This window comes from Pygoscelis adeliae, unplaced genomic scaffold, assembly GCF_000699105.1.
Source record: "Pygoscelis adeliae isolate BGI_AS28 unplaced genomic scaffold, ASM69910v1 Scaffold312, whole genome shotgun sequence".
NCBI classification, from domain to species: Eukaryota; Metazoa; Chordata; class Aves; order Sphenisciformes; family Spheniscidae; genus Pygoscelis; species Pygoscelis adeliae.
In genome coordinates, this window is record NW_008824234.1 from 2,051,422 (window position 1) to 2,066,118 (window position 14,697).

The 14,697-nt window shown below is 41.5% G+C and overlaps 1 protein-coding gene across 1 annotated transcript in view; it reads left to right on the forward strand.

Moving 5' to 3' along the window:
- The window catches only part of GALNT12 (polypeptide N-acetylgalactosaminyltransferase 12), a 36,996-nt gene extending 29,157 nt beyond the window's left edge, over positions 1–7,839 (forward strand). The window contains exons 9-10 of the mRNA XM_009334966.1: positions 4,173–4,328; positions 7,702–7,839. Of these exons, the coding sequence (XP_009333241.1) occupies positions 4,173–4,328; positions 7,702–7,839 (294 nt within the window). The remainder of the gene's footprint in view (positions 1–4,172; positions 4,329–7,701) is intronic.
- The last annotated feature ends 6,858 nt before the right edge of the window (positions 7,840–14,697 follow it).

Consider the following 14,697-nt stretch of genomic DNA (forward strand, 5'->3'; position numbering starts at 1 on the left):
TCCTGGTGGTGTGAATTCCTTAGCTCAGTTGGCAGGTGACGGTGGCAGGACCAAAACAGTCAAATCTGCCACATGCACATCCACTGCTGTCAGCTGATGGAACTGATGGTGACAAGGTTGGTCATCCTCTAGTTGTATCAACGCTAAGGAGAGCAAGGCACTTCACCAGGGTTTCACAGATGTTTACTGACAACAGGCAGCCCTTAACTTCTGTTTTGTCCTTGGAAGGGAATCTGCCATCTTAATCCCAAGCTCTTCTGCCTGCTCTCCTCCGGTCTGTTCTCATCACTCCACTCATTACCTATATATAGCTTTAGCAGCAAACCCTCATTACAGAGCTTTGCTCCAGTACCCTGTCTTGCACCACATGTCACAGACAGCTCCCTTTTCTCCACTACATGCTATTTAACACTTTCTTTTCCATGCCGGCTGGCTCCCAGTCTTTCTCTAATGCCCTTGCTCTGTCTCTTCCCTCACTTACTCCTCCCACCAGTTACTACCCACACTAGGTCACATTTTGCTCCTTTTCACATGCCTTTCTTCTTTCCTGGCTGGCTCCCATTTTTAATCCTCTAGTCTTCTCCTTCTCATCCCTTCCTCCAGTTGCTGAGGTTGCTCCACCATTCATCACTTTCTTCCTCAAATAGTACTCCCTGCTGCACATTCATACTGCCTCATGGTATAAAGGAGTGAAGTTTATTCTCCAGAGTACAGCTCAGTAAAGTTATTCTCCAAAAACATCTTGATAGGATTTAACATTAATGAAGATTATCTTGGTCAGCAGTATGTGTCTTACATTCCAGCACACCCACCCTCTGGCATGATATGCTAGTGGCAGGTGGCTGTTTATGTAGGGGACAACTGCAAAAGCTCTTTTCACTGGAAGCAATTCTCCACTTAACGTGACCTCTGAATATCTGTGTGCACTGTGCCGGGAGGAGAGAGCTCTGTGCTCTTGATTATTTATAAAGTCCAGCACCTGCTCCCATTTTATCTCTTAGTAAGTAAAACCACTCTCAGAAAACTGAGGTCCCTGGTAATTTGTTTCTATTTTTCCTTGAATTCATGGCATAAGTGAGAAGGTTCCCCTTAGTCCTTTTGGATTGCTGTTGTGTAAGCAGTAAGAAAGGTAACTGTGGGTTGTTTAAAATTAGCGTGTTCATTATAGCAAGAAGGTAAGGATACAACTGCGGTGATAGGAGCTGAATATATATGGAAGGGAGGCAGAAAATACGCAAAACACTGGCTACTCGGTGCTTGCACCTCAGGCTGCTGATGTTTTGTGGAAGTGTCTGCCCCGGTAGACAAGAATGAAAGGCTTTGAAATTCAATACCAGTAAAGCCCATTGCCCTTCTTGGTATGGCTGGGAAGCAGTACAGAGGGGACCAACGTGTGATGGCAGGAAGCCGACCTGACATGGTAAGAGGATGGGAAACCACTGAGCAGCCCGATTTGTCTGATGGTACCCCCCCAGTATTCCCATTTGCAGCTGATAGGTTTGAGGCAAACAGAGAGCTTAGCAAAGCCCTCAGGTTTTCTGTGAAAGGGGTATCAGACCTGATAACCTCACTGCTGGTTCTCCCACCCAGAAAGTACCTGTCCAGTGCAAACTTCTTCCTGTGTGCAGAATAGCGGTACCCAGGCACAGAGAAGGATGAGAGTGTGTTTCAGGGTCTGGTGAGGTAGCCAAAATCTGCCTCCGTCCTTGTACCACAAAGCACTGATGCAGCTGGGGCATATTCCCTAGATCGCCCAGAAGCAGTAGGCACTGGGTAAAAGGCCTCATCAAGTTTCCCAGTAGCACTTAAGGGAATCTACTTGTTCTCTGAAGGAAAGAAATGCAGTAAGGCTACTAGTTACTGGGCCGTGGATCAGTTTGAAAATGCTTCCTTTCTGCCCACAGAACCCACTGGGCAAGGAAAGAGCACTAAAAAACACTTCACCGTTTGAGGAGGAAGAGATTTACCTCATGTATTACTGGAGCTTGAAAAAGCCCAAAGCTTGAAGTATTTATTCCGTTTGAAACAGTATAGGGTAAAGAACTGTATAATGTTCATTGGGCAAGGAGGCAGGGGTGTTTGGTTGATAATACTATAACCCCAATCCTTAATGTTATCCAGGAGTTAACCATTTTACTTGCTTTTCTCCTCCAAAATCTGATGCAAGTCCTTGAGAGGCAGTTCAGGAAAGATGTCGGTAGTAAGGAGCGCTCTGACCTAGTACCTGCTATATCTACTCTTGATGCACCTGGTACAATCAGCAGCTTGCAGGCTTTCACTGATATTGAATACAAATTGCTAAAAAGAGTTATGTCTTATAAATCCACTAATGAGCAAGGCTGTAAATGTGGCCTCGTAGAAGTGGCAGCTGTAAAAAAGTGAAAAAAAAGGAATGAAGCTTTTTCTTTATTCATGAGTCATAGCCTTAAAATGAGCACCCTTCCAGCTCACTGTGGTGCCCAAAGTAGCAGGCTTTCCATGGGCCAGTCAGACACTGAACCTGGGAACTAAAGCCTGAAGGCCAGGGAATAGCCCCTGCCTACTGGGGTAAAAAATAGTAATAATAAAAAAAAAAATTGGCCTATATGATCACATTTGACTTTTGTTGATGATGAGGCGTTTCTGGCATAGAGCAAATGTCGTAAAGGCAGTGCAGCCTACATCATAGAAACAGTTCCTAGCCATAGGTTTCAAGGGGAAATCTGAGTCTCCTGGGTGTTATGTCAGCAGGTAGACTTCAAACTTGAAGTTGCTTTCTCAAAACACTCACTTGCCTTTGCAGCTTATCACAAATGGATGATGGTGAACGGGTTAGTTCTGGGGGAGGGGGGTGGTGGTGTCACTTGCATCACTGCCCAAAGAAAAGCCATGGAGCTCCACAAGCTGACAACATTGGTCTGTGTATGGCTGCGACAGCTGCCTTGGCAAAGAAATTCCTGACTGTGATAAAAGGAGGGGCAGAGGAGATTTCATGAAACAACTGTCATCAGCATAGTCTAGATCAGAGCTTACACCTGGAAATGGATGACTGCAGCCTTTATAATCACATGGTCTTGATTCCATTAAAACGCCATTTCCAGTTTTTCTTTCAAGGTTAATTAGCCTTCGTGGTTGCTAAGGATGGTTTTGTGGTAAGTTCAAGTATATGCAACATTTCTGAATTGGTACAGCCCCCTTCACAAAGCCTTACACTCTTTTTCTCCAGGGGTGAAACAAGACAAAGGAGGATTCCTTCTCTCCCTCATCCTTTTATTGCTTTCCACTAATGCAGCTATACTGTTGGTAACAAGCAATTTTCTGATGTGTATAAAACTCTCCTCTACCCTACTGAGTATAATCTAAATCAGATCTAAACACACATCCGTGCACTATAGTCATCTAAATTATTTACAAGCATGCTAAATACAAACAACTCTCAAACTCTGCCACTTTTTAATGAAGTCCAAAATTTGGCAACTGTCCATGATAAATATAAAAATTTTGAGGAAGTCTTCAACCATAATTGCTACAAAAGCCAAGATGTTTTAGAGCATGTTCACAACACCTCTGTAGAATATTGTACAACAAGCAAAGTCAGTAAATTGTCTTCAATAAAGTTCTGTTCATGTTTAAAAGCAGCTGTAGCTGATTTGCTTCAAGTAATATCTTAAAATGTTATATAATAAAATGCTCATCACCATGCATCCTGAGTACTTTGTAACTGGAAACGAACCTTGAGCAAACTGCATTTGAACTATGCAGTGAGCAACTCCCTAATTAAAAGTAACATTGTTTTGTGACAACTGAATTAAGAAGGCATAATGTCAGGCTATAAACTAGTTTCCATCCTATTTTTAAGGGTAATCTAGAATGTGAAAGTAGAATATTACAGTCAAATTTTGTAAGTTCTTTAATGCTGGAACGTCTGTTTTCCAGGGCATTTATTTAGCATTTCATACATTTTAAGTGCTACCAGAGTAAAGCAGTGCTGTGGTGAGATTGATTTTCTGTAAAATAGTAAGCAAACGGCAGCAGTTAAGGCTCCTTGAATATTTTTGGCAGAATTTCTCTCCACAATAGCAACTTTAATATGTGAACTTAATTATAGTATCTTAGTGTATCTTCCATATAAATACTTTCTTGTGTACATATGAAATGGATATTGTCCTTTGTTTCTTCTCTGGGGTTTGTAGTTTTTCGAGTACACATCCCGTAATGAAATACGTTACAACACCCGACAGCCAGAAGTCTGTGCAGCAGTTGATTCAGGGACTGACTACTTGACAATGTACCTGTGTCAAGAAAATGTCCACAGTATTCCTGAAAACCAGAAGTTTGTTTTCAGAGAGGTAAGTGTGCCTGCTTGGTTTGGGGTTTGGTTTTTTGGGAGTTGGAGGAGAATTGTTGGGTTTTTGGGGGGAGAGAGTGGGTGGGAGGAGAATTGTTGGGTTTTTTTCTTTGTATCTTTCTGCCCACACATCATGCAGGCCACAACATCAGCGTAAATCTCTGGGAGAAATACGCTATCTTGGCTTTTAATATCTGAACATGGAACAGGGTAGCAGCAGCACACAGGTAAAGAGTGTGCCAGTCATAAAGAATAGGAAGATGAGAGGAAGGAAAGCGCCCTTCTTAATGTCAAAGGGAGCTGGGAAGGTTGGCAGAGCTCTCTCTTCGCCCTGTCCACATCAAGAGCTTTCTGTGTGCTGCTCAGTTCTCTCTCACATCCCACCCCTACTGTCTTCTCCTGAGAACTAAGGTGCCTCCATACCCCTTCCCCAGCCAGTCTCGTGGCTGGCCTACTTTTGCTTTCCTTTCATCGACTTCTTTTATTTCCTGGTATTTATACCACCATGTATCCCTGATACTTCACATACCACCATTACTTTACACTCTTCTGTGCTTTCGAGCAGCTGCTGCTTCTCTGCAAACCATCTCTCTTGGCCTTCCCCATGAGCACCAGAAGTGCTCCCTGAGCTTTTCTGCAATGTAATGTGCAGTTGTGTAATTTGATGCACCATCATCAGCTGCCTGGTGGAAAAGGACCTGGGGGTGCTGGTCGACAGCCGGCTGAACATGAGCCGGCAGTGTGCCCAGGTGGCCAAGAAGGCCCATGGCATCCTGGCCTGTATCAGAAATAGTGTGGCCAGCAGGAGAAGGGAAGTGATCGTGCCCCTGTACTCGGCACTGGTGCGGCCGCACCTCGAATACTGTGTTCAGTTTTGGGCCCCTCACTACAAGAAGGACGTCGAGGTGCTGGAGCGTGTCCAGGGAATGGCCATGAGGCTGGTGAAGGGTCTGGAGAACAAGTCTTATGAGGAGCGGCTGAGGGAGCTGGGGTTGTTTAGCCTGGAGAAAAGGAGGCTGAGGGGAGACCTTACCGCTCTCTACAGCTACCTGAAAGGAGGTTGTAGCGAGGTGGGTGTCGGTCTCTTCTCCCAAGTAACAAGCGATAGGACGAGAGGAAATGGCCTCAAGTTGTGCCAGGGGAGGTTTAGATTTGATAGTAGGAGAAATTTCTTCACCAAAAGGGTTGTCAAGCATTGGAACAGGCTGCCCAGGGAAGTGGTTGAGTCACCATCCCTGGAAGTATTTAAAAGCCGTGTAGACGTGGTGCTTCGGGACATGATTTAGTGGTGGACTTAGCAGTGCTAGGTTAATGGTTGGGCTTTATGATCTTAAGAGTCCTTTCCAACCTAAATGATTCTATGATCAAAAAATACCTTCTGCCCTACTCCTACTCCTCCACAGGACACATCTTACTGGCTGTGGGGACTCAAATCTGTACCTCTCTTCTTCAAGCTTAATGCCTACTCCCAGAGGGGAGAAATACTGAGAAGTATGAAGTACATTAATAAACATAACATGTGATCTTAGAAAACCTTGTATTTAGTAGTTTTTAATCTCTGAAGGAGTTCCTGGATGCCTGAGAGAAAATAAATTCAATGAAAAATGATGGTCTTGGTCGGGTTCTGGAGTGTTATTATTTGGCTAAGGGAAAAGGTCACATAATATATCAAAACGGTATATTTACATAATGTGTCTGCATAATGCATCTAAACTCTACAGGCTCCACGGTTGACAAATTTCATGCCTATATATTACCACCAGTGATAGGTGGCAGAGTAAATTCTAAAGAAAAATATGAAAACTACTGCCCATTCACTAAATCTAGTCCAGACTGATATTACTGAGTAAAACAAAATATTTAAAAGTCTGACTTTATAAATGACGTTTCATTTTTAATGCTGACTTTTAACATAATTTTTCAAGGTCATATGCGTTAATCCCTAAGATGACATATATTGAATGTGAACCTCAGTCACCTCAGGAAATAACTGAGAGAACACAGTTTGGGAATACATCTGTTTCTACTGCATTCCTAACCATTAACTTTTAAAATAATTCCTAAAGTTTCAGATGCTGAATTCTCTTTCTTTCTCATGATCAGTTTGTGTCCGTGTGTGATTTGAATGTACTGCTCTGCTCCGATTCCTCTTCTTCTATTGCATTAAATCAAAATCACCAGTCCCCACCTTTCAAGGCGAGTGATGGGTGAGGTGTCAGTACCGCATTTCTCTTGCTTTGTGTGGAGAAGTGTCAGACACTGGAAAAGCTGTCCTTATGGATGTAGCATAATCAAAGATTTGAACATCTTCCCCGGCAGCCTGGCAAGAATTAAGTTCTTACGGTCAGTGAGTCAAAAATGAGTGAGGCAAATATTGATTAGTCCACTCAAAAATTTGAGTTATCACGACGGAAACAGGAAAATCATTCAGCAGCTAAGTCTGTCAGCAAGCCTGTGAGCAAGTGCACACCACTGGGCATCAGGGGCTGCGGCTCGAGGCGCAATTAGTGCGACTTTCCTGATGACGGAAGAGCAGACTTTCAGAGGAGTCAGGCTTAGAAACACGGTGTTGGCGTTTTTCTTTTCAGGCCGTCAGAGGTTTTGGAAATGGTTACGTGTGGGAGTGTCACCTGGGAAGGAAGGGTCTTGGAGCAGGGCACTTCTCCACAGTTGGACACGCTGATTTTTTGCAGCTCGCTATCCTAGTTGACAGCGCTCCCGGATTGGAGCGAGTGATGTGAACTGGAGACAAAATGTTCCTGGAGAGTCCCGTAATAGGAGGGCCTGAGGCCTCAAAATATGTTCTCTGGGGAATCTGATTGTGGAGGCCTGTCAAACCTTACACCTCTGAGGCAGCTGTGCTGCCCTCCAGCAAAGCAAACTAGCTTCACACACGTGCAGGCAAGGGGCACGCTTAGATTATTTTGCCTTTTCCACTAAAAATATACCCTGTGATGAAAGGGGAAAATTTTTTGCTAAAAATATATCCGACATCTACACTTAACTAACAACATTTACATTTTACTTGCAAGATGTGCAGTAAGTTGGTGAATTTGGGCAGTGCCTGTACTTGGCTTTGGTTTTCTCTGCCCGTATTCTGGTGCAGTTACAAAAGGCAATGAAAGCGAATTAAGTTAGCACATCCTTTACAGGCACGAATCACTCTAAAACAGTGTTAATGTAAGTTTAAAACCAGGGTCTTTTGATAAAGTTTCAGAGATCCTCAAGTTAGGCATTTTGGCTTCACTGCATGGCCCCATGAGAAGGATGCGTGTGATATTTGTTACAAATGTCTTCTGTTACAGGCATATCACTGTGTTTTTAAAAGTAACTTTTAAGACCTGAAAAGCAAAAATTATTTCTGTCTTCTGTAGGACGGTACTTTGTTTCATCTACACACCCAGAAGTGCGTACAAGCTAAGTCAAACGCTTACGATGGTAACCCAGCACCGTTATTACGACCGTGTACCAACTCGGACTACCAAAAATGGTTCTTCAAAGAAAGAAGTTGATCCAGATGTCATCTAGGATATAGCTGAATATGAAAATGTTCTCTTTCTAGTTAGCAGTTAATCAGCCTTTTGAAAATCACATAAGTGATATATTTTTGTATGGGAAGAACTGTAATTAGTTTACAAGCCTTGGATTTTGTTTTCTGGAGCATTAAAAGGCACCAAGCATTGAGAGCTGCATAAAGTAAGTGCTGTGGTTATAGCATGTCACAGAATCTGCTCCTCTTTTCCCTTTATTTGGCAGCTACATAACTGCTTCTGAAGTGTCTTAGGTTCTTTTCACAAATGACAATATATTTTTTTAATCTACTGTGTGAAAGTAAGGCAGTCAAAATAATTGCACTAATGTTATCTGCCATTAACTTAAAATGTTTATTTTTCTACTAAAACATTCTACAGTTGGGCCTTTTAACAGATAGTAGTTGATAATTCTTCTTGTCTCTTAAGTACCAAGAAGGTGAATGTAGGCCAGATTCTGCCCTAAGTGACTACCACAAAACCCTCACTGAAGACAGTATGGATTTGCACGTGAAGGCAGAGTGGGTCTGCACGTTTTTGCACAAATAACAATCTAGATGCATACAGATTGCACATGCTTGTCAATACTATACATTAAATACATGTTGCGACAATTTTGGATGCTCATGGCACTTGACAAGTTTCTAATCATGCTTAAGTCTGATTTTGGAGTAAAATGGGGATTTTATCATCTTTCTCGAAGAAATAAGGCAACAATGTTTAAAGGTGATGCTCTGGGAAAAGCTATTTAGATTCACATGGATATAGCTATGCGGCTGTGTCCCGGACTGCACAACTTTAACATTATGTGGATTTTTAACAGGCATAAAACTTACAAAATCAGACCTAGCAATAATTCTTTTGACAAATAAAATTACAGTTAGAGAAAATGAATCTAAGAAATTATATCTTTTGTTAAATTGTAAATGTTTAAATGGTTCATATAAAAATGTATAAACAAAAGTGGTTTTGCAACTAATTGATGTGATATGCAGCTGATATTAATACAAAAAGAATTGTCATTCAGATATAAGTTGCATTTTGTCTGGGAACTCCTTTTCTGATAAGTTGTTCATGTCAGCACATATAATCCTATTGAAAACATGGGGTTTAATCTGCACCGGTACAAGATGGGATCTGCCTTACCCAATCAGACAAGTAGTGTGTTTAGCTATGTATTTGGTCATTGACCATCATCATTACAATGTTGATTAAAAGGGTTTCAGCTCATAAGGAAGGGTTCTTTCTGTATCAGCTGGAGGTATGCTTATGTGTAGAAGCATGAAGATTTCAACTTTTTCCCCCAGCAGTCTTGGCATCTGTTTCATTTAGTTTTGGATTTCTACCATTATTTGCCTTTGTTTATGTTTCCTATAAAATATGTACAGCCCTTTCTTTGAGACCTCATAAGCTCGTGTCATTTTGGCATATCTATTTATATGATTTGGGGGTGGGGGTGGGGGTTCTGCCTGTACGAGATGCATATGTAGATTCTTCCAAGGTCTTTCTAAACCTATGTAGATGGAATGTTTTTGTGAGCACCTTTAAATTTTGTCTCTGTGGGCCGGACTGATGAAATTGATTTTAGAATTAATAAAATATTTTGTGATTCAGTAGAGTGGGAACTGTCTTTACAACTCTGGGATTGTTTTTCTTATGGTCACTGGTTTTCTTTTAATCATTTCGCTGATCTCTTAGGCTCTGATCCCTGCAGCACTTGGGAGAAGACAGCTTTATTTAATGGTGTCTCAAGTTCCCTTTCCTCAGCTCAATAATGCTTCTGTTCACCTGCTTACAGCAGTGGTGTGCACTTTGTGGAGCCACAAATCAAAACTGGGTGGCTGCATGAGAGAACTGTGAGAGCTCCAGCAACACAGCAAGGTTTTTTTGTTCATTTCTGCTTTGCCACCTTGACTGTCGATTGAATTACATTAGTAAGTTAATGAGAGCACAGCTATTACAATTGTAGACAAAAGTCTCATTGACCTCCATGTTCAATGAGGTTTTCTTAGTTTTGGGACTTCAAGATTTCATCACCAGGTGGTGGGATGCAAGTGAAACTTAGTAATTGGAAATTACTTTCCATACGTCTTCCCACTCTGCACTTGCACTTAGAGGGAAGTATTGATGTTTTGGGCTTCTAGTTAACATGCAGCTGAGCTGTTTTCTCATATACCAGCAAACCTGCTAGCCTGGGCTGAATGTTTGCTAGGCAAACACACTTATGTTGAGCTCAAAAGCAGACACTGAATGTAGCAACGTCACCAGCTTGCTCCCCCTATGTTGGCCTTTTAGTCCATCTACTTACCATTTTTCTCCTTGATAACCGTTTCTTCTGAACTCACTGGAATTGTGTTAATGTCTGGCTTCAAGTTTGGAGGGTGAAGGATGCCATTAAGCGTCTTGAGTTACAATGCACATCTTCGAACTTCCTTTTGCGGGAGGTCAGAGCTACCTGCTGAGAAATGGACTGTGGACTTTGGGCTTCTCAGCAGAGAAGGGGCTGGATCCCTCACAGAAATAGAAAAATTGGAGGAATTCAGTCACAAATCAATACTTCATCTGGTTCTGGCCTGCTAGGGGTCTTTCTCAAAGAGAGAGAGAGGAAGACTTTCCACATGGTCCAAATCAAGAACCAATAGGTCCCCCTTTCTTAGTGTTCATCTTCCTTTTATACTTAGAGCTGTGTGTTTCTTTTCCCCTTTGCCACTAACCATGTGAAGCACCCATAAAACCAAAACTTGCAACTCAAGCTTATTGATAACCTTAGATTAAAATAATGGGATACTGGCAATGCAAACTGGGAAATTTCAAGGGTCCTTCTTCCATTTTGTACCATCACTCTGTTCAAAACAAGAAAGGACATTTTTTAAATAGAGAGAGATCCACTGAACAAATTGTCCTAAGAAGGTATTGTCCCAGCGCACAGTATGCCGTATAAAATTCTAGGATAGAGATGAAGAAATCTGTCTTCCAAATTAATTTTATTCCTTCCTCATTGCCTAGCTGCAAATACTACCGCTCCCATGTTTACTGCCCTTTTTTAGGCTTTATACTGGATCAGCGTGATCCTGTGTTCTCCTAGGTTCCTTCCCTTCCCCTTGTCTGATGTTCCTTGGATGTCCCTAGGTATGGGGCATATTTGGCATGGTTGAGGCACAAAAGATTAAGCCAGGAGAAGTATTTCTCAAAACTAAACTGCAAAATGTTTTCCTAATTTTCTATATCCTGTGCTGAATACACCTTGTGAGGGGAATAGTAATATGGAAGGAGTCTTTAACCTTTAATAAATTACCTGATGGTATTATCCCCAAAATGAGAATTTGGGGTTGTAAGTACTGATTGAACTTGCTGATTCTTTGGAATTAAAAAAAATTGTCATTAAAAAGAATGCTTATTTCTTAGTCTTTGTATTCCTTTATTAAAAAAAAAAAAAATGCAATCCAGATTGCAGTCTGGTGCCTAATTCTTTATCATATTTCTTTGAACTCAACAGGTAACTATTTTGTCATTTTTTTTCTTTCATTCTTCCACCGTTCTCCTTTCATTGAAACATTGTGGGTCTTCAACATGTGCCAGAACTTACTGGATTTTCACTTCAACAGAAGACAGTATATGAACCCTCCTTCTAAGAAATAAGCCACTAAAACCTCTGTATGTGCAGTCTTGACCAAACCATTATGATGCTTGCACAAACACCCTGGAACAACAGTCATCGTTGTATAGGCATCGGTAACATGAATTGCAAGCGGTATTTCTTGCTAGTTCTGCTGAAATAAAGACTCAAAACTGTGTTCAATTTTTGTTATATTTATAGGAAGTGATAAGATTTACTGGAAGGGGAAATTCATGTTGGTTGGTAACACCAGGACTGATGGGATTGTGCTCCTATTCCCTATGTATGAAAACACGGGCAGTTACACAGTGATACTGCTGGGTTGGTAATTCAAAATCCGGTGTTCTTTTCATGTCATTTGGCTCTCTTAAAGCCTTTAGATTGGGAGATTAATTTGAAGTTGAGCTTTGTTCTGATACCCTGATATAAAGACGTAGCAGACAAGATGTCTAGAGAGACTGTAGGGTTAGGATCATGCAGTTGTGTATATACGCTTACAACTGTGGGGGTTTTTGGCAGTGTTTGAGAATGAGAGTGCTGTCTAAACTCATAACAGAGGCAAAATCTTGACTGTGCTAGCAAGGTAGCTGAGGTAGGTGGGAAAGTCCTTGGGAGGGAGGGAGGGAGGAGAGGGATAGCAGAGCTCCCCCCATTCTGTCGAGGTGCTAGCAGTTTAACTCTAGCAGGCATAGCTGGGTTTGAATTAGAGCATTGCAGTATTCTTTCACTTCCCATTTACAGAGAAAGACAATTACGTATGTATATGCAGTACTAAAATTACTATGCCCAGATCAACAGTTTTCAATCTTTTTTCAATCCATTACTCACATTTATATGAATAGACAAAGGCTGTTTAGACCAGTCCTAGTCAGCACCGACAGGAATGATGTGGCTGTAGATGACATACTTTTAGAGGCTTCTAGGATTTCCAAAGGGGGTTGGAGACAGAAACAGGGCAGGACGTTCTCAGTGACTTCTCCTAACTCCAAAAGCAGTAAGAAAGAAGATAGAAGATGCAGAAAGTGAGTCACGGGCCTGATGGGTAGCGTGATGTGTCCTGTAGCATCAGACCATCTCCCAGAGTGGGAGAGGACTTGCAGAAGATGCAATTTCTTTCTTGGTGGTAAGGGAAAAATCAGTTTTCTGGGTTTCTTGAACTTATCCATGCTCTGAAGGTATTTAACTTGCAGCTGAAGAAAAAGTGGTCAAGGGAGTCACACCAGTACAGCTACTTAGACATGAAATTCATTAATTAGGTACTCTGTGATGAGCGAATATAAAGAATATATAGAGAACAAAAAAGTTAACTGTGCATACACTGTGAGAGGACTGAGTAATAACTGAGAGAAATTGGAAATGATCATTAGCAGGAAGATGTTTGACATAACTTTTTGCTGAAATATAGTTGAAGGATTCACATGATTGAAATGCTGAAGTGACTGGATAACATGCCGGGAAGAAAGTGACATTTGATTTTCGAGCAAAGAGAACAGGATTTACAATTCTTGTGAACTGATACTTTAGCCAACAAGGAACAAACAGATACAGAGGTTGTCTGGTGTACACCAAATAAGAATATAAAGCCTCTTTGCGTAACAGATAAAGAATGTGTGCTACTTCAGAGGATTTCATCCTAGGGGATGCACTTTACTGATTTCATGGTAGTAAAACATTCTGGGGATTTCTAAGGAAAAAAAAAAGGCGGCTGGGCAGGAAGCTGTGTCTGACACAATCTTTAATAAGCAGTTTGGTGCAATTCTCCTTTAGGCCTCCTTTTATTTAAAATGAGCTGTGTTACCTGGGCATCTGTTACGCATAGACAAAGGATAGTACCTATGAAAGAAGAAATTTCTCAGTGCTGAGAATTGGGAAGAAGCAGGGTTTACAAAATATAACTATATGTATACATCATGTTGAAAACTTACATGTGTACAACGTGAAAGTTTTTGATAGGATTGCAAATGAAATATTTAAAAATGTCAGAAAGTTCTTTGTTAAATCTAAATTTAGCCTCAGTGCATCTATTACACTATTATTTTTCATTACATGATTTTCTTGCATTATGTTCCAGTTTTTTTTACAAAAGATGTGGAAACTGTCTTTTTCATGCCTCACTGAGTATACAGGAAGGATTTTGAGAGGCTTACTTTGTCTAATCCTCATTGTTCAATATATGGCCTTATTTACTTCCCCATAGTAAATCCCTAGCCTGAAAAAGAAAGGTTATTTTCTTAGCTTTTTTTACGGAACTTGAATGTTACAGTGTCTTAGTGCTTCCCAAATATTTATTACTCTGGCTTCACAGTATGACCATGAAGGAAGAGCACCCCTGTTTTACTGATAGGCAATGCAGTGACAAAAAGATTAAGGTCAGAAGTACCACATTATTAAATACTCTAATTTGAAGCGTAGCTTTGCTTGGTTTAAATGGTATCTAGCAATACTCCAGACTTCCGCAGTTCAGACACGGGAGCTGGGATTCATTTGACCAGAGGTGGTCACCTTCAAACGAGAAACGCGCATACAGGTGAACTGTCACCCCAGGGTTCACATTACGCACAGAATGATGCACAGAGCGATGTACAGAAAGGTTCTCCTGCCAAGTGCCCCAAAAATGAGGAAGGAATCATCAGAGACTACCTCTGAAAAGTCTGCCTTAGCTTTCTGGGCAAATCGGGGTAATTTTGGTTTCCTGGGCCTGCGCTTGGAACTGGTTTTTTACTCCATGGTAAGCGTTAGCTCCATGACATAGCACTTCCTAGGTGTGTTTCTTTGACCTACCTCCCCAGCATCTGACTTCCCGGTGCACTGCGCGGGCACCACCGGCGGCTGGGCTCTGCCTCCTGTGCGAGGGCAAGCCTCGAGCTTTACGCTGAACCGAACTGTGCAATAACTCTTTCCGACCCGTCTTTGGAAAGAAGCAAGGAGATGCATTTGATTCTCAAAATAACAAAGGGACGTTTGCTGCTGCATCAGTAACAAAGACAGATGTCAAGCAGTTGCTAATAATATTCGAGGTATTAATTCTGTTTTACCACATAACTTGGACTCAAGCTTTCTTTCAGAAAGACTGAGTTCTCAAAAATTGGGAAATTGCTTTAAAAAAAAAAAAAAGCTTAGAAGGCTCATGACATTCCAGAGACAGTGTGAGTGTGTTTGTTAATTGTGCAGGTTTTGGCTGGGGTAGAGTTAATTTTTTTCATAGTAGCCAGTATGGGGCTGTG